Genomic DNA, 17,508 nt, shown 5'->3' with positions numbered 1-17,508 from the left:
AATCAATGATATTTCACTTATCAAGTTTTATTGTAAGAGGAAATGGGGAGACATTTTTTTTAAACGCGCGGTGCCACGTGTTATGTAGAAAAGATATTTATCTGAATTGGAATGTAGTTACGCGTAGCCTGCATATGTTTATAGAAACGTGGGGTAAAACCCACGGGCATAAGCTAGTTTATAGATAAAACAGACGAATTTTGACTATTTCTCTTTTTGGAACTTTTTATGTTCTGCTTGCTTGGCTCATTTTCAATACATGCAAAAAAGTGTACGAATGAGATAAATTAAACAATACGTGTGTCTTAAAGGTAAATAATTTGTGTTTTAAGCTTGTAATTGCCTTTTCAAAGCATTTTAAGGAAAACAAAGTAGTATTGTGTATCATTGAATCATAAAAATCATTAAGTTTTAGAACAAAAATGAATACCCAGCAGAAAAAACGAACGGTGCCGAACGGGTACAAATCTGATGAAGAGCGGGTCATTTAGTACTCACACTTGTACCAATAGCGCTTAGGTTCGAGATATATATATTTAAATAAATTAATCAAAGGCTACGACTATTTCAAACTACCTGCGATTGAATTAGTTAACGACGCGTTCAAAGGGCAAGTTCAGTGTAGACCTTTTTAAAGCGTTCCTAATTGGTTCAGTCTTAGGTGGTTCTGAAATAGTCGATAACTTGAGTAAGTATTGAGACATCTTCACCAAATTTGGCACGCGAGCTTATCTGGACCCAGAATAGATCGGTATTGAAAATGAGCGAAATAGGATGATAACCACGCCCACTTTTTATATATATAACATTTTGGAAACCACAAAACACCTGAGTATTTAATAAATAATACACCTAGAATGTTGACATTTGACGCGTGGGCTGATATTGAAACTCTTGATAAAAATCTGGAAACAATTTTTAAAATGGGCACCGCTCACTTGTGTTAAAATCAATTTTGCAAAAATTATTAATCATAAATCAAAAATTGTTAAACCTATCGTAACAAAATTCGGCAGAGAGGTTCCCTTTACTATAAGGAATGCCTTGAAGAAAAGTTTACGAAATCGGTTAAGGACCACATCCACTTTTACATATAAGATTTTTAAAAGGGTCGTGGACTAATAAAATTAGCTATATCTTTGCAAAAAAGAGCTTTGTATCAATAGTATTTAATTTCCCAAATGGATTTATAACAATAAATAAGAAAAACTTCAAATTTTAAAAAAAGGGGGTGTTGTGGAGAATTTATATTGGCAACGCACTGTGAATGCGCCCTCCTGCTTCTGAATTGCGACCGTGCGTAGTTGAGTTACATTGCCCGTAATTAGCAACCCTGGCGAAACGGCACCGTTTTCATCTTGATTTCCTTAACATAAATTATAGTTCTCGGTCGTATCAGCAGCAGGAGCACGCACAAAAGCGTAAGATTAATTTTTAATGTTTATGTGATTTGTATTTAACATTTTATGTACGTCATATTGTTCCCATAGGAAATAAAACAACATTGCATCGTACGTGTAAGTGCTTTTCATTGTCCTTATTTGGAACTCCTGCAAGATCGGGAACAAATTTTTATTTCGCTTTTATTGGCCTCATCAAAAGGAGCCTTACTACTGTAACCACCAGCTAATGCAGCCAATCCACTGTGAGATCGGTTCATCCAAGAAGATATAAGCATATTACATAAAACACCTCATCCAGCTATACAGCAGCAACAACGTAAAGGGGCATTCGAAGAAAACAGTACACTGTGGGCAAGCATAATAGTGGTCAGGTAAGAGTGCATAAAAGGTGGTTGGGAGATTTTGGTGGTCAGGTAGTGTCCTAAAGGTTAGTGATTAGGCCAATAGAAGGGTGTACGGTATAATTTGCCGCTATAGCGTCTTAACAAAATTCCGTTATCCGTTGTTTCGCAAGTTCCAACCGTTCATATTGGTAATGCCACTAACTCGCTCTGCGTCTGCCAATGAGGCAGAAAGAGACGACTTAAATTCCACGATAGTCGAAAATACAGCGAGTGCAAGCAATTCTATTGAACAACGTCTTAACCAAATGGCGCAAAAGATAAATGCGCTACAGGTCGAACTGGATAACAGCAACCGTCAATTACGAGAAACTCAATTGCAACGAGCTGAAACCCCGGAACAAGTAGGTAACGCGAGTGTATCCTCATTGTCATCGGTATTGACGGAATTAAATCGTACGCTTTCATCCAGTAGAAGAGAACAACATCGCAAGCTCTATGACCTTCCTGAATTTGAAGGCCGGCCCGAAGACTGGCCAATGTTCAAGGAGGCATTCCACATGACAACGGAGGAGTACGGGTACAACGATAGGCAAAACATTATGCGTCTGCAGAAAGCTATAAAGGGCAAGGCAAAAGATACTGTTGAGTGTCTCTTGATTCACAGCAGTAATGCGTCGCAAGTTATGAAGACTTTGGAAGAGCGATTCGGAAGTCCAGACCTACTGGTGAAAAGCCAGATTAGTAAAATACGCGACGTACCTAGTATCGCCGACAATCGTATCGATTTACTTATACCATTCGCGACTAAAGTGCAGAATTTGGCGTCATTCTTAGAAGCCGCAAACTGCGACCACCATTTATGTAATCCAACGCTCATGGACGAATTATTGGCGAAGTTGCCAGTACAACGGAGGCTGGAGTGGGCTAGACACGCCATATCAATTACACTAAGAGCATCTATAGTCGATTTTAGCAAGTGGCTGCAAGAGTTGGCACGCATAGTTAGTTTAGCATGCGCAAACACAAACGAAAATCCGAGGTCGTCGGCGGTACGTGGTGAACAACGCCAGAGATTTCTTCATACCAACAAACTATCAACTAAAAAACGGTGCAAAATTTGCTCCGACGATCACGAGGTCGAAAAATGCAAACAATTTTTAGATTTGCCCTGTAATCAGAGGTGGCGTGTTGCACGTTTGAACAAACTTTGTTTTTCGTGTCTGAAATCAGGTCATGTAGGCAGTAGCTGTGCGAAGCGTCGTAATAATAGTGGTCCCAATGCAACTAGATATACGCATAGGCTTCTAAACGAAGCAATAACTAGTGAAAATAAACAACCAGAGGCACGTCCCATGCTTACTAGCTCTGATGTAGGTTCCACTAACTCTAAGGTTTTGTTTAAAATTCTACACGTACGGTTGTATGCAAGAAACAAGCAAATTGATAGTTATGCATTTTTTGATGAAGGTTCTGCCATTACTCTAATGAACGAAAACCTTGCAAAGAGACTTGGCCTCGAAGGGAAAACAGAAAAGTTAACTCTCCAATGGTTCGGAAGTAACACAGCGACAGAGACGTCTAAACGAGTTGACGTCAGAATATCCGGAGTAAGAAATAACGATAGAATTTTTAATTTAAAAAACGTTAGTACGGTACCGAATCTCCAATTGCCAATGCAGACACTTAACATTGAAAAGCTCTGGTCCAAGTATCGCCACATGAAGAAGTTGCCCATTTGTGGTATGAGGACGTCGTTCCTGAACTGCTTATTGGAATCGATAACGTTCACCTAGGAGTTGCGCGTAGTGTCGTCAGGGACGGATGGAAGGGGCCAGCCGTAGTCAGGACCAAGTTGGGTTGGGTTGTGTATGGTTCGGCAGCAGGTAATCCGACTGCTAATGGAAGTCGTCTATTTCTTACGCAAGTCGAAAACAATGAATGTAACGAATTGAATCAGATGGTGAAAGAATTCATAGCAAGCGATCAGTTAGGCGCGCGTTGCGCCGAGCATGTGGACAGCGATGAAGTTAAGAGGGCCAAATACCTATTGGAGACTACGACTGTTCGGAAGGGAGATCGCTTTGAAACGGCCTCTTATGGAAGAGCGAGGACTCAAAGCTCCCGAGTAATCGATTGATGGTTGAAAAACGATTTCTTCTCCTGGAAAAGAAGTTCGAACGCGATGAGCATCTCAAGGAAGAATACGCGCGTGTTATGACCGAATATATGGAAAAAGGATACTCGAGAAAACTGCGGAAGTGTACAACAGTCGTACGTGGTACATACCTCATTTTGCAGTCTACAATCCAAACAAACCGGGTAAGTTGAGGTTAGTCTTCAATGCTGCCGCAAAGATTGATGGTCAGTCCCTGAATTCCGCGCTGCTTAGTGGTCCGGACCAGTGTCAACCCTTAGCAGTGGTTCTAATGAAGTTTAGGCAGCGAAAGATTGGAGTCTGTGCGGACATTGTCGAGATGTTTCACCAAGTGAAAATCCGGGAGGAGGATCAGTCAGCTCAGAGGTTTCTGTGGAGGACTGACACCAACGAACCTATCGAAGAGTATACGATGACAGTGATGACATTCGGAGCAACTTGTTCTCCTTGTTCGACTCAGTTCGTAAAAAATAAAAATGCAAGTGATTTTCAAAATCAGTTTCCAGAGGCGGTTAGCATTATAATTAACAACCACTATGTTGACGATTTGGTTCACTGTTTTTCTAGCGAAAGCGAGGCATTGAAAATTATACCGGAAGTTGTGTGGGCACATAAGAAAGGCGGTTTCGATCTCAAGCGTATGGTCTCGAACTCCCTACTGGTTACCAAGATGTTCAACGATAACCACGAAAGTCGACAAGTTTTGAGTCTCGATAAAGAAACGTCGCAGGTGCAGAAGGTGCTAGGTATGTGCTGGGACACTAGGCAGGACACCCTTCGCTTCGCTACGTCATTCGCGAGGGTCGACAAAAGACTACTGGAAGGAGCAAGAGCGCCTACAAAACGAGAAGTGCTAAGTATCACCATGTCCTTGTTTGATCCGTTCGGTGTGGCAGCTGAGTACTCCTTGGTGGCAAAACTGATACTACAATTGACCTGGAGGAAAAACGTGGATTGGGATGAAGAGATTCCAACGGACGCACGAGGACTCTGGAGTAAATGGTTAGCTATGCTTGGCGATTTAGGAGACCTCAGCATACCACGATGTTATATTGAATTCTCCATGAGCATACCAGTCGAGTTGCACGTTTTCGTGGACGCCAGCGAGGTGGCCTTTGCTGCGGTGGCATATTGGCGTGTGATGGAGACGTCAGGAATAGTGAAGTTAGCATTCATAACTGGAAAGACGAAATGTGCGCCATTAAAGCTGACTTCGATCCCTCGTTTGGAGCTACAGTCGGCGGTGTTAGCTACTCGTTTACGTAAGTTCATCGAGCAAAGTCACGAGATAGAGCCCTCCAGGGTGGTGATGTGGAGCGATTCCAAGACGACAATTTCGTGGATTAAGTCAAATCATCGACGCTACAAACCGTACGTAGCTCACAGAGTTAACGAGATCTTGGATGGTTGTGAACCAGCTGAATGGCGGTGGCTCCCAAGTGGAATGAATCCAGCAGACTTCGGAACGCGAATCAGAAGCACTCGTAGGTAATCTCTGTGAACGACTGGCCCAGAATTTTTGTTCGGAGATGAGACGGAGTGGCCGAATTATGTAGAACCGGATGAGACGAAGGCAGAGCTACGAACAAAACCGCTTTTACTAACCATGAACCAATTAACGTTGTTTGAAAGGTATTCGTCGTTTCAGCACATGCAGAGAATTGTAGCGTGGATCTTACGCTTCCGCGATAATTGTACTAAAGTCCCAGAAGAGAGGAAACTATCCCATTTGGACCCGTCAGATTTGGAGAAAGCTAACCCGGTGATTTGTCGCAACGTTCAAAAGGAGGCTTATGGCAAGGACTACATGTCACTGGAATTGACCGGAAAAGTAGGACGGGATAGCTCACTGTGGAGATTGACGCCGTATCTGGATGACCTTGGAGTTGTGCACGTGAATGGTAGATTGAATAATGCCGCGGCCCTTTCAACAGACGCTCGTAGGCCGATCATAGTTCCGAAAGTTCATCGAGTAACCAACTTGATAGTCGATCATTACCATAGTTCCTGGCGCCATCAAAACGATGAGACGATCATAGCGAAGCTTAGAAGGCGGTATTGGATCCCTAACGTGGCAGTGAAGCAAGCTTCCAGAAGGTGCCTTAAATGCAAGAAGGATCGTGGTCAACCAGCGGTACCAATGATGGGACAGTTGCCTGAAGATAGAGTAACGCCGTTCGTGAAACCATTCACTTACGTAGGGTTGGACTATATGGGTCCCTTTACCGTAGTCTCAGGTCGTCGTACTGAAAAGCGTTGGATAGCGTTGTTCACCTGTCTTACTACACGGGCCGTTCATCTTGAGATAGCCATGGACTTATCCAATGATACCTGCTTGATGTGTATTAGAAATTTTATGAAAGGCGTGGCACTCCGGTGCGTATACGTTCTGATAACGGCACGAATTTCATTGGAGCGGACAGGGAACTGAAGCGCCAACTATCGGAACTCGAAAATGGTAAGATAGCAGATGCCTTGTCGAAGAAGAGCGTTGAATGGGTATTCAACTGTCCCCTTAACCCCCTCGAGGGAGGCTGCTGGGAGCGGCTGGTCCGCAGCGTAAAACGAGCCATGGGGGATACATTGCACAGCGAAAGTTTACAGGAACACGGTTTGTACAGTTTAATGGTTGAGGCCGAGAACATTCTCAATTAGCGGCCGCTGACTCACATACCTTTAGATGCACCTAGCGAAGAACCCCTCACTCCTAGCCACTTCCTTTTAGGTACTGCAAACTCTGACCAGACTGCTAATCCTCTGGAGGAGAAGCTGCGCGCCACAAGAAAACAATGGCGAAAGGTTCAACAGCTGCGGCATAGGTCCTGGAAGAAATGGATCGCGGAATACCTTCCGGACCTGTGCCGTCGAACGAAGTGGTATCAACCGGTGAAAGCGTTGGAAGTTGATGATGTCGTTATGGTTTGCGACGCTGGGGTGCACCGCTCCAAGTGGCTTATGGGAAGGGTGACACGAGTGTATCCAGGCAAGGATTCGCAAGTCAGAGCAGCGGACGTGAAGACGAAGTTTGGCACGTACAAAAGACCGGTTCGTAAGCTTGCTAAGCTAGATGTTGGTGAATCTGAGTCGAGCTAGATTCACGGAGGCTGGGATGTTGTGGAGAATTTATATTGGCAACGTACTGTGAATGCGCCCTCCTGCTTCTGAATTACGACCGTGCGTAGTTGAGTTACATTGCCCGTACTTAGCAACCCTGGCGAAACGGCACCGTTTTCATCTTGATTTCCTTAACATAAATTATAGTTCTCGGTCGTATCAGCAGCAGGAGCACGCACAAAAGCGTAAGATTAATTTTTAATTTTTATGTGATTTGTATTTAACATTTTATGTACGTCATATTGTTCCCATAGGAAATAAAATAACATTGCATCGTACGTGTAAGTGCTTTTCATTGTTCTTATTTGGAACTCCTGCAAGATCGGGAACAGGGGGTGCACCGCCCCTTTTATGACTAAGCAATTTTCTATGTTTCGGGAGCCATAATTCGAAGAAAAATTAACGTGTCGTAATCAAATTGGGTACACAAATTTTCCTTATAGCAGGCAATATTTCTAGAAAAAGTGGATGATATCGGCTAAAGAGCACGCCCACTTTTATAAAAAAGATTTCTAAAAGGGTCGTAGACGAAAATAATAAGCTATATCTAGCGTAAAAGAGCTTTGTATAAATAGAATTTTACTTTCTAAATAGAGTTATAACATTAAATTGGAAAACACTAAAATTTTTGAAAAGTTGTGTGGCACCGCCTTTTTTATGACTAAGCAATTTTCTATGTTAAGGGTGCCATAATTCGAAGAAAAATTAACATATAGTAATGCAATTTTGTACACATATTTTACTTATAGGAGAAAATATTTCTAGTAAAAATGGACGGGATCGGTTAAAGGCCACGGCAACTTAGATATGAAGCAAGTTTAAAAGGATCGTAGACTAGAATAATAAGCTATAACTTAGCAAGAAATAGTTTTGAATCAATGATATTTCACTTATCAAATTTTATTGTAAGAGGAAATGGGGAGATATTTTTTTTAAACGCGCGGTACCACGTGTTATGTAGAAAAGATATTTATCTGAATTGGAATGTATAATTGAAGCTTACGCTGAGTATATAATGTTCGGTTACACCCGAACTTAGACACCTTTACTTGTTTTGATTTGAAACCATACAAGGAAAAGCGAATTCAACTAATTAGTCGTGCAGAAGAATGTTAAGTCAAAAGAAAAATTTCATTGATTTCGATTAACTGACGTATTGTTGTACAAAGCGTTGCATGGAAAATAATCAAGAACAGCAATCAGCTGTTGGGGTAACAACACCTGGTACTGAATTCGCATTGGTTTTAATTGATAGGTATTTCCAATATTTCACAACAATTTTTCAAATTTTCAATAAATAAAACAACTTTTTAGAATGAGATGAAGTGAAATATCATGCTGCTTAAAAAGAGTCGCTGTGTGTAAATATGATAAGCAAATTCAAAAGAGAAGTTGGCGGTAATCAGCATCCAATTTAATTATCGCTTTTGACGTTTTATGACAAGCTGTTTTTATTGATTTGACCAAATTAGTGGTCAAATTCGACCAAGTGAAAACCAATCACAGATTGTTATAACGTTAATTTAGTCATTTGTACAGCATTTGATGTTGGGAATAGGTGATAATTTCTGAGTGTTAAATGCCACTTTATTTATTTTCCAAGAATTACTTATTTGTTTACTTTTGAACAGGTGAAAAATATCATAAGAACAGTTTTTTTTGTTCAAATAAATAGGTTAAGTAAGCGATTAATTTAAAACCTGATATTTGAAGCTTTAATTAAAGTGCTTTGTTTGCTTTGTATAAACAATTGGCAAAAACTAGAAAAATAGTAACTCAAAAAGAAAACAAAATATTTCCCAATGAACCCATAGCCAAAAAGTTTTAAGGTCAGTGACTAAAAAAATACTCAACCAAAAAACTTTTGAACACTTGCAAAATAATAATAGTTACGTGTAGATTTTAAATAACCAAAAAATATTTTGGGCACGCGTTATTTCACTTCTGTAAATGGCATTAATTAGCGCGTCATCAACAACTCACAGTTTGACAGCAGATAATTCAATGAAGAACAATAACTATAAGAAACGATAATTACCGTTAAATACTGTGGACATTTTAAAAACAAACTGCATTCCAATTAAAAAAAATGTGACTTGAAAATTTTTACTTTTTCGCTTCTAAACCAAATAAAAAATGCCACTGTGCGACGGCAGAAATAAGCTACTGATGATTTTATAACTTGGCCGGATCGATCCTCGTCGTATTTTTAAATTTTGTTTGAGTGTGAACGCATTGATCCAGCCAATAAGCCTGTCAGAAATCAGATACATCGGGCTCAATAAGGTTATGCTAGGTGAGGACCCGGCCCCACATATACTATATCCGTCCATTGTGTTTGTTTAACAACCAAGCTGAGAAATAATATTTAAAACCAGGGCTTATCTTATAAAATAAATTTGTCCTTTTGATAAAGCTTGCTAGGACCTATGCCACTAGCTGTTCTATATCTGATTTAAATACAGCAAAAATTCAAAAACAGGATGTATATACATATTTCTTTAAAATAATCCAAAAGGACATATAGCAGTATGTCCTTTACTAATATATCGATTTGATTCTTAAAATATCTTTTAATTTGCAACACTATTTTTGTCTGAATGGATAATATAATTTAGTTACTTACAGAGCAAATTGGTGTTTCAGCATTTTGTATAGTTTTAATTTGAACGGATCACAAGCAAATATCACTTTCTTCTTCGGCACTAAAACTGACAATGTGATATTAAAATTTTTCACACCTTTTATACTTGCGCTCTATGCCGATTTTTTCAGCGAAAATTCCACAGTGCTTTAAAAAGGCAATTATAAGCTTAAAAAATAAATTATTTACCTTTAAGAGACACGTATTGTTTAATTTATCTCATTCGTACACTTTTTTGCATATATTGAAAATAAGCCAAGCAAGCAGAACATAAACAGTTCCAAAAAGAGAAATAATCAAAATTCATCTGTTTTATCTATAAATATAAACAGACCCGGCAGACGTTGTTCTGCCATAAGTTTGATCTATCTACATAAGTTTTGAGAAGTTTTAACCTCTAACTCTTCCTCCCCCTTTTTCTTGTCCTCTTAATCACTCCTCTCTCTGCGTTTCTCTTTCTATGCATCTCTTTCTCCCGGTCCCAGGTCCGATTCCCGGCAAAATTTTCGTAAATACTAGTCCAGGAAAAGGGCTGCATCAATACCTAATTTCGGCAAATCGAACCGCGAATACAATTTGTTCGAATAGATCGTTCCCGGGTCCCCTTTCCGGGAAGGGAAAGGTTTGCCATCAAGCGACCCTGCGAAATTTGATCGGAGAGTGATTTGTGAGTCCATAAATTGCATGCAACATCCTTCTTTATATGTATATTTATAGATACATTAAAACTTTTGTTTAAGGATCTTAACGAAATGTTCAAAATTTTTATTGAAAGATTGTTTTTCAAATTATGATGACTTTTAACCATTTATGTTGCGTTATCCTAACATATTGACAATTTTCCACGCCCCTATAATATGTACCTTCCAATTATATCCAAAATGTCTATCTCATGTTGCTAAGCTTTCAAATGAAAAAACCCGTTTTAAACCCGGAGCATGCTGTGTGAAGTGATGGGTGTTCAATGACATTTGGCGCTCTTCTTTAAACGGTTATGGGCGTCCAACAAGGCGCGCTAGTCGCTGCTTCGCTCCGTCAACCTGCGCCAATTGGTCACATCAATTAAAGTCTTGAATTTTTGGAAAGCTGTAATCTCTTACACTACTTAAGGTATTAGATTGAAACTTGCTTTAAAAAAAACCTAACATGTAGCTCTATAAAATAGCCACTTAAGAGGAAAATTAACTTTAAAATTTTTTACAGTGCTATAGTGACAAGAAGTATGATTGTGTGATTCGTAAATCAACAACCTTATGTTCTGTTGAAGTAGGTGCAAGCTAACTAATAAAATGAAAAATAAAATAAGGATTTGGGCTATCACATATATATTTTAAAATTTATGCCATGGCGAAATCAATGAAGTGAAGGCAGTGTCAAGTTTAAGTGAGTTCGCTTTTCCGCTATGCAACTGAATTTGGAAACCACTGTAATGCTTGACCAAGTCAACAAAAACGATTTTTTATGCAACGTCAAATGTGGTTTGCCGTCCATTTTGACTACAAAGTGACAACTAAGTTACCAATAAATGAAAACTACAGTTGCCCATTTACCATTAAAATTTCATTTGCTAACATGATGGCATTTTATTTTCGTTCATCATATAATAACACAGCGTGAAAAACAACGGAAAATAATGAAATAGGTTGTGAAATAAATGAACACAAAGTTTTATCGTGTATTTTGACCATGAATTTCTTTATCGACTTTGAGTTAGTAATGTGTCAGAAGAAACGCCTTTGACCCCAACTGACCACAGGGTCAGCTTAAGGCAGTTTTGATGTCAGTCATTTTGACCTAATGAAAACCAAGCATTAGATATATTGGCGTTGATTTGTTTTTCATATGCCTTTTATTGTTATTGTTTTTTTTTCATTAAATTTTCGGGGAATTCTCATCACATTTAACACGGAAAACATTTTTATTTGTTGAAAAATAACACTTCCCTTAATTTATTTATTTAATTAATTTCTTAAATATATGAATAGGCACAATGAACGAATGTGCGTTGTCAGCGAAAGTTCAATAAAAAAACGATAATGCAGTTTCTTATGGGTATCTATTGTTAAAATGTGTAACGTCTAAAGAAGGCTGGGCTTACCTTTGTTTAGTTAATTACCTAATTCATTCGTATAGTAAAAGATTTAGTTATAAACATAAAAGGGATCGGTCGAAAGATACAAAAATATAAAAGAATGTTCCGAAAGCTTTCAACTTTAGCCACTGACCTTAAAACTATTTCTTGCTATGGGTTCATTGGGCAATATTTTGTTATTTTTAAGTTATTATTTTTCTAGTTTTTGCCATTTGTTTATACAAAGCAAACACAGACACATTAATTAAGGTTCCAATTATGAGGTTTTAAAATTAATCACCTATTTATTTGAAAAAAAAAAACTGTTTTTAAGATATTTTTCACCTGTTCAAAGTAAACAAACAACTATTTCTTAGAAAATAAAGAAAGTGGCATTCAAGCTGCAGAAATTCGCATATATTCCCAACATCAAATGCTTTACAAATGACTAAATCAACGTTATAACAATCTATAACTTGGTTTTCGCTTGGAAAATTTTAGTGAAATCAATAAACACAGCTTTGTTATACAACGTTGTCATCCGCTTTGACTACAAATCTACAATTCAATTGGTCAATAAGTCGCTGTTTCCACACAAAATGTTTGGTTGCTGTTTATCGGCAACTTCTCTTTTCGAGTTGCTTATTATATTTACACATGGCGACTCCTTTTAAGCAACAGTTTGTCATTTCATTTCATTCAAAAAAATAATTTTATTTATTGAAAGATTGTGAAATATTTGAAATATGAATTAAAATTATAAAAATGTGTGCTTCAAAACAAAACAAAAATGTTTAATAAAAACATTTAAAACAAGTAAGGAAGTCTAAGTTCGGGTGAAACCGGACGTTACATACCCAGCTTTACACTTGAAATTCTGTTTTTTTTTTGTTTTTTGTGCTTAATAGTGTTACATACAAGGCTGCGCAATAATACATATACATATGGTTCTATTCTGAACTAATTTTCCTTTAAAAGAAGCAGAAAGGATACAGAGGCTAACACTAATGACCTTAAGCGTGTAATAATGCAGTTTTCCTTCAGATGTGGGGATTTCATTTTAAAATAAAGATATAACAGAACAATAAACATAAACACACAAGTGCCATTGTACTAAAAAGCGTTATTACAAAAAAGGGCAGGGTTTGTAATGGTCGCCATCAAAATTAATGTTAAACACTTTTATCGCATACATTTCGCGACAAAAAAATTGTCGCATGCGATAAAATTAATTTCTAGTTCTACTAATGGATGGCGCTGTTGTTAGTAGTTGATCTAACTTTGCCGTATATCGCAGGGAATGTACAAGAAACTACAACTAACTTCAATACAGATTTTATATAATGTTAGTGAGAGACAATTTCAGAAGCTATATAAAGGCTGACCACACTACAGTTACTTTTTTTGGAGAACCGCAAAGTCATTGATATAGCAGGCGAAGTAGAAGATTCTGTTGCCGGCAATTTTGGACTTTATACGTCCGACTTACTAATTTCCCAGGTATGTAGAAACGAAAATTAACCAGAAAGTATCCAAGGGGGCTGCAACAACATTTTGATTATATTCCACCTAAAACCACATAGGAAGTGCATGACCTAAGAATTTCTAAACAGAATATGCACAATCGGCATATACATATGTACATCCACAACCGCACATTTGTGTTGTACTTTGGCCCAACCATGCCTTGCCATCCAAAAACGTGCAAAGACAAACCCCAACTCAGTAATTAGTTGAAAGCGGACGGAATAAGCTGTACCATCAAAAAATTGAGACAAACATGTGTAGTGATGATATAGGAAAGAAAGTGCAAAAGAAATAAACATAATTAAATTAAGTGAAGATCAAGAATAAGTTGGAAAAAGTTAGGAAAATATTTGAAAATTTAAATGAAGTGAAAAGCGATATAGTTCAGAAAGTTAGAAAGAAGTATACATACATAGCCAAAGAGATTTTGGAAACGAAAAGAGTTAAAACAACAACAAACAGACATCGGGAAACATACAATTGTTAAAAAAATAAGTAATAAATCGATCCATTAATTAATGTAAAATAGTGAACTAAAGGCAAATTAGATTGTTTAAATATTAACTTTTAAAAAGTAAAAGCATCCATAGATGTTTAATTGCATTATTAATACCTAACGCAAAATTCACATTGTTTTTCGTTGTTGTTGCAAAAACAAAACCAATCTCTTCAAAAGCAAAAGCAAAAATCCATATTAAAACAGAAAAATTCCAAAAAATTTTCGTATAATTAGCTGTGGATAATCGAAGAAGATATACATATATATATATATATAAATAAGTTTTTTAACGAAATGTTAAGTTAGGATAATTTTTCTGTAACGAAAGAAAAATACACTTGCTGATAAGTAGAACCAATAGAATCCAGCTCATACAGCAACATCGCATAACAACTATAACAATGGAAGGCCTTTCAACGCTGCAGTTGAATGCGGATTTGTAAGCATGTAAGTTATATATGTTCTAACTAATTCTTTCGTTATAATCTTTTATTCAGCCGATCCATATCGCCATAAATATGTACGTATGACGGCAGACATTTTCCTTGCTTAAAGTTAATTTTCCATAATTTTTGAAATTTTAAATTTTCATTAACCTTTATGTCAACAGCAGAACTTTTTTACGCACGTCAACAGCAACACACCCGGGTATGTACATACGTTTTGTATGGCAAATGGCATGCCGTTATAACCCGGCAGGTACACATCTCTGAAAAAATCGATAGTACCTGCGTTAATCACTTGCGCTAAAAAGTATAAAATAGGGTTTACCAGTATTACGGATTTTATCATGCACGTATGATTCGAAGTGAAAGGACGTTTCTGTTTATTTTGTGGAAATAAAAAAATAAAATCAAAGTGAAATGGCAGATGGTAAATGGTTTACTCCACGACAACTAAGCGCACTTTCGTACGAAGAACAGCAAGCATATATTCGTCAAACGCTTGAAGAGAGCCAAGAAGAAATAAGTGACCACGATTCAGTAGTTGGTGACGAGGCTTTAGATGAATGTGTAGGTGATATTGGTGGTGATGACTCAGACTTAGAAGAGCCCACGTTACCAGAATATGACCCAGAGGACGGCAGTGATTCAGATGAAGAACTTGAAGATGCACCAACTGAAACTGGGGAATATTTTACTGCCAGAGATGGTAATGTTTGGTCTTACATACAACCACAACCTGTAAGATTCCGTACGCACAACATTCTAAGAAGTGCACAATCTGGACCAGTACGGGCAACGCAAGGTTTGACCATTTCAGAAACGTTCAAATTGATAACGTCAGACGAAATATGCGACATAATTATTCGTGAATCAAATCGAAAGGCAAGGCAATTCTTTGATGATGACAATGCAAAACATCCAACAAGAGAACCGAGATCATGGATTCCCATAACAGAAAGTGAATTTGATGCATATTTGGGCGTACTTTTGCTAAGTGGCGTTACACATTCTGGTTACGTGCATACGAAAGATTTGTGGAATACTAAATCACATCCATTATATCGTGCTGCAATGAGTTTACGACGATTTTGGGAAATTAGCCGCTTCATTCGTTTTGATAATGGAAACACATGCCAGCAACGCAAACAAACTGACAAAGCAGCAGCAATATCGGACGTTTTTTTGATGCTAAACAACTGTCTTCGTAGATATTACGTGGCAGGAGCCAACGTCACCGTAGATGAACAATTGTATGCTTATCGTGGTGGAACTGGCTTCACGCAATACATACCATCAAAACCTGCCAAATATGGGATAAAAGTGTGGTGGGTGTGCGACTCCATTTCGTTCTATCCATTGCAGGTACTATCAATATTGTTGAAAATTGTTGAAAGTATAAATAACTAAATTGAATTTAATTTTTCAATGCAGGGACAAATCTATACAGGAATGGCACAGTCTGGTGAACGTGAAAGAAACGTTGGTGAAAGAATAGTCAAAGATTTAAGTATCAACCTTTTTGATGGAAGTGGAAGAAATATTGTATGTGACAACTTTTTCACTAGCTACAACTTGGCAAAATCTTTGATGATAGACAATAATTTATCTATATTGGGTACTTGCAACAAAAGGCGTACATTCGTGCCAGCAGCATTTGCCAACCCCAAGGGACGTGAAGCTGAATCGTCAATGTTTGGGTTCTATAATCACGTTACGATGTGCTCGTACGTGCCCAAGAAAAACAAGGCAGTTGTATTATTGTCCACTTCTCATTATACAACAGAAACGTCCGGTCCTAAGAAGAAGCCATTGCTTATATTGGACTACAACAAAACCAAAGGTGGAGTTGATAGCATGGACATGTGCTTGTCCGAATATAGTACCAAGCGGCGCACAAATAGACGCCGATTTTGAAAATTTCTTTTATTTTTGTATTTTGTTGCACCATATCATTACTGGAGTTGAATGTTGACATAATTTACTTATATACTTTAAAGATATTAAATTTTTTGTTAAAATTCGACTTAAAAATTTTTTTTTTTAAAGTGGGCGTGGTCGTTCTCCGAGTTTGCAAATTTTAATTAAGCATACATATAGTAATAGGAGTAACGTTCCTGCCAAATTTCATCATGATATCTTCAACGACTGCCAAATTACAGCTTGCAAAACTTTTAAATTACCTTCTTTTAAAAGTTGGCGGTGCCACGCCCATTGTCCAAAATTTTACTAATTTTCTATTCTGCGTCATAAGTTCAACTCACCTACCAAGTTTCACGCTTTATCCGTCTTTGGTAATGAATTATCGCACTTTTTCGGTTTTTCGAAATTCTCGATATCGAAAAAATGGGCGTGGTTATAGTCGGATATCGTTCATTTTAAATAGCGATCTGAGATGAGTGCCCAGGAACCTACATACCAAATTTCATCGAGATACCTCAAAATTTACTCAAGTTATCGTGTTTACGGACGGTCGGAGAGACGGACGGACGGACATGGCTCAATCAAATTTTTTTTCGATACTGATGATTTTGATATATCTATCTCGATTCCTTTATACCTGTACAACCAACCGATATCCAATCAAAGTTAATATACTCTGTGAGCTCTGCTCAACTGTGTATAAAAAAACCCCACGTAGAGTAATATTTGTCAAATAGGCAAAGACAGTTGCATTGGATTTTTTTACGTTTGATCTCATTGCCTATTTGTAATTGCATTTGCTTTCCATTCATAAATATCTCTGAGTAGGGAACCTAAGCAATAGGGATATAAGAGTTTAAAGTGTAAACGTATTTATTAGCCGCTTGCAAAGCCAATAAGTATGTATGAGAGAATTTTTTTTAGTAAGAATCAATTCATATAGTTTGAAATTTAGTGATGTTGGGAATTACGAGGGTTACTCGTTATAAAAGTTTGTTTAGCTAAGATTAGAATTAGAAATTGTTTAATGAGCCCCAAATATGAATTTATAAAGTTTAAAAAAATCAAGTAAGGAAGGCTAAGTTCGGGTGTAACCGAACATTACATACTCAGTTGAGAGCAATGGAGACAATTTAAGGGAGAATCACCATGTAGGAAAATGTACTTCGGGTAACCCTGGAATGTGGTTGTATGGCATGTGTATCAAATAGAAGGTATTAAAGAGTATTTTAAGAGGGAGTAGGCCATAGTTCTATGGGTGGACGCCATTTAGGGATATCGCCATAAAGGTGGGCCAGGGCTGACTCTAGAATTTGTTTGTACCATATGGGTATCAAATGAAAAGTTTTAACGAGTATTTTAAAAGGGAGTGGTCCTTAGTTCTA

At 37.7% G+C, this 17,508-nt stretch overlaps 2 protein-coding genes across 2 annotated transcripts in view; one reads left to right on the top strand and one right to left on the bottom strand.

Annotated features, from left to right (window-relative positions):
• Nucleotides 1–9,757, bottom strand: part of LOC137242795 (bilin-binding protein-like) — a 54,377-nt gene extending 44,620 nt beyond the window's left edge. The window contains exon 1 of the mRNA XM_067770047.1: nucleotides 9,643–9,757. Coding sequence (XP_067626148.1) covers nucleotides 9,643–9,665 — 23 coding nt within the window. The 5' untranslated portion in view covers nucleotides 9,666–9,757. The remainder of the gene's footprint in view (nucleotides 1–9,642) is intronic.
• Nucleotides 9,758–14,378: 4,621 nt separating this feature from the next.
• Nucleotides 14,379–16,117, top strand: LOC137241862 (piggyBac transposable element-derived protein 4-like). Its single transcript, XM_067769232.1, has 2 exons — nucleotides 14,379–15,565; nucleotides 15,635–16,117. Exons 1-2 carry the CDS (start codon nucleotides 14,621–14,623, stop codon nucleotides 16,115–16,117), a joined length of 1,428 nt encoding a protein of 475 aa, XP_067625333.1. The 5' UTR covers nucleotides 14,379–14,620.
• The last annotated feature ends 1,391 nt before the right edge of the window (nucleotides 16,118–17,508 follow it).

The sequence above is a fragment of the Eurosta solidaginis genome, chromosome 2 (assembly GCF_040869045.1).
Source record: "Eurosta solidaginis isolate ZX-2024a chromosome 2, ASM4086904v1, whole genome shotgun sequence".
In the NCBI taxonomy this organism is placed as follows: domain Eukaryota; kingdom Metazoa; phylum Arthropoda; class Insecta; order Diptera; family Tephritidae; genus Eurosta; species Eurosta solidaginis.
Note: the sequence above shows the minus strand (reverse complement) of the source record. Positions and strands in the feature narration are given on the sequence as shown.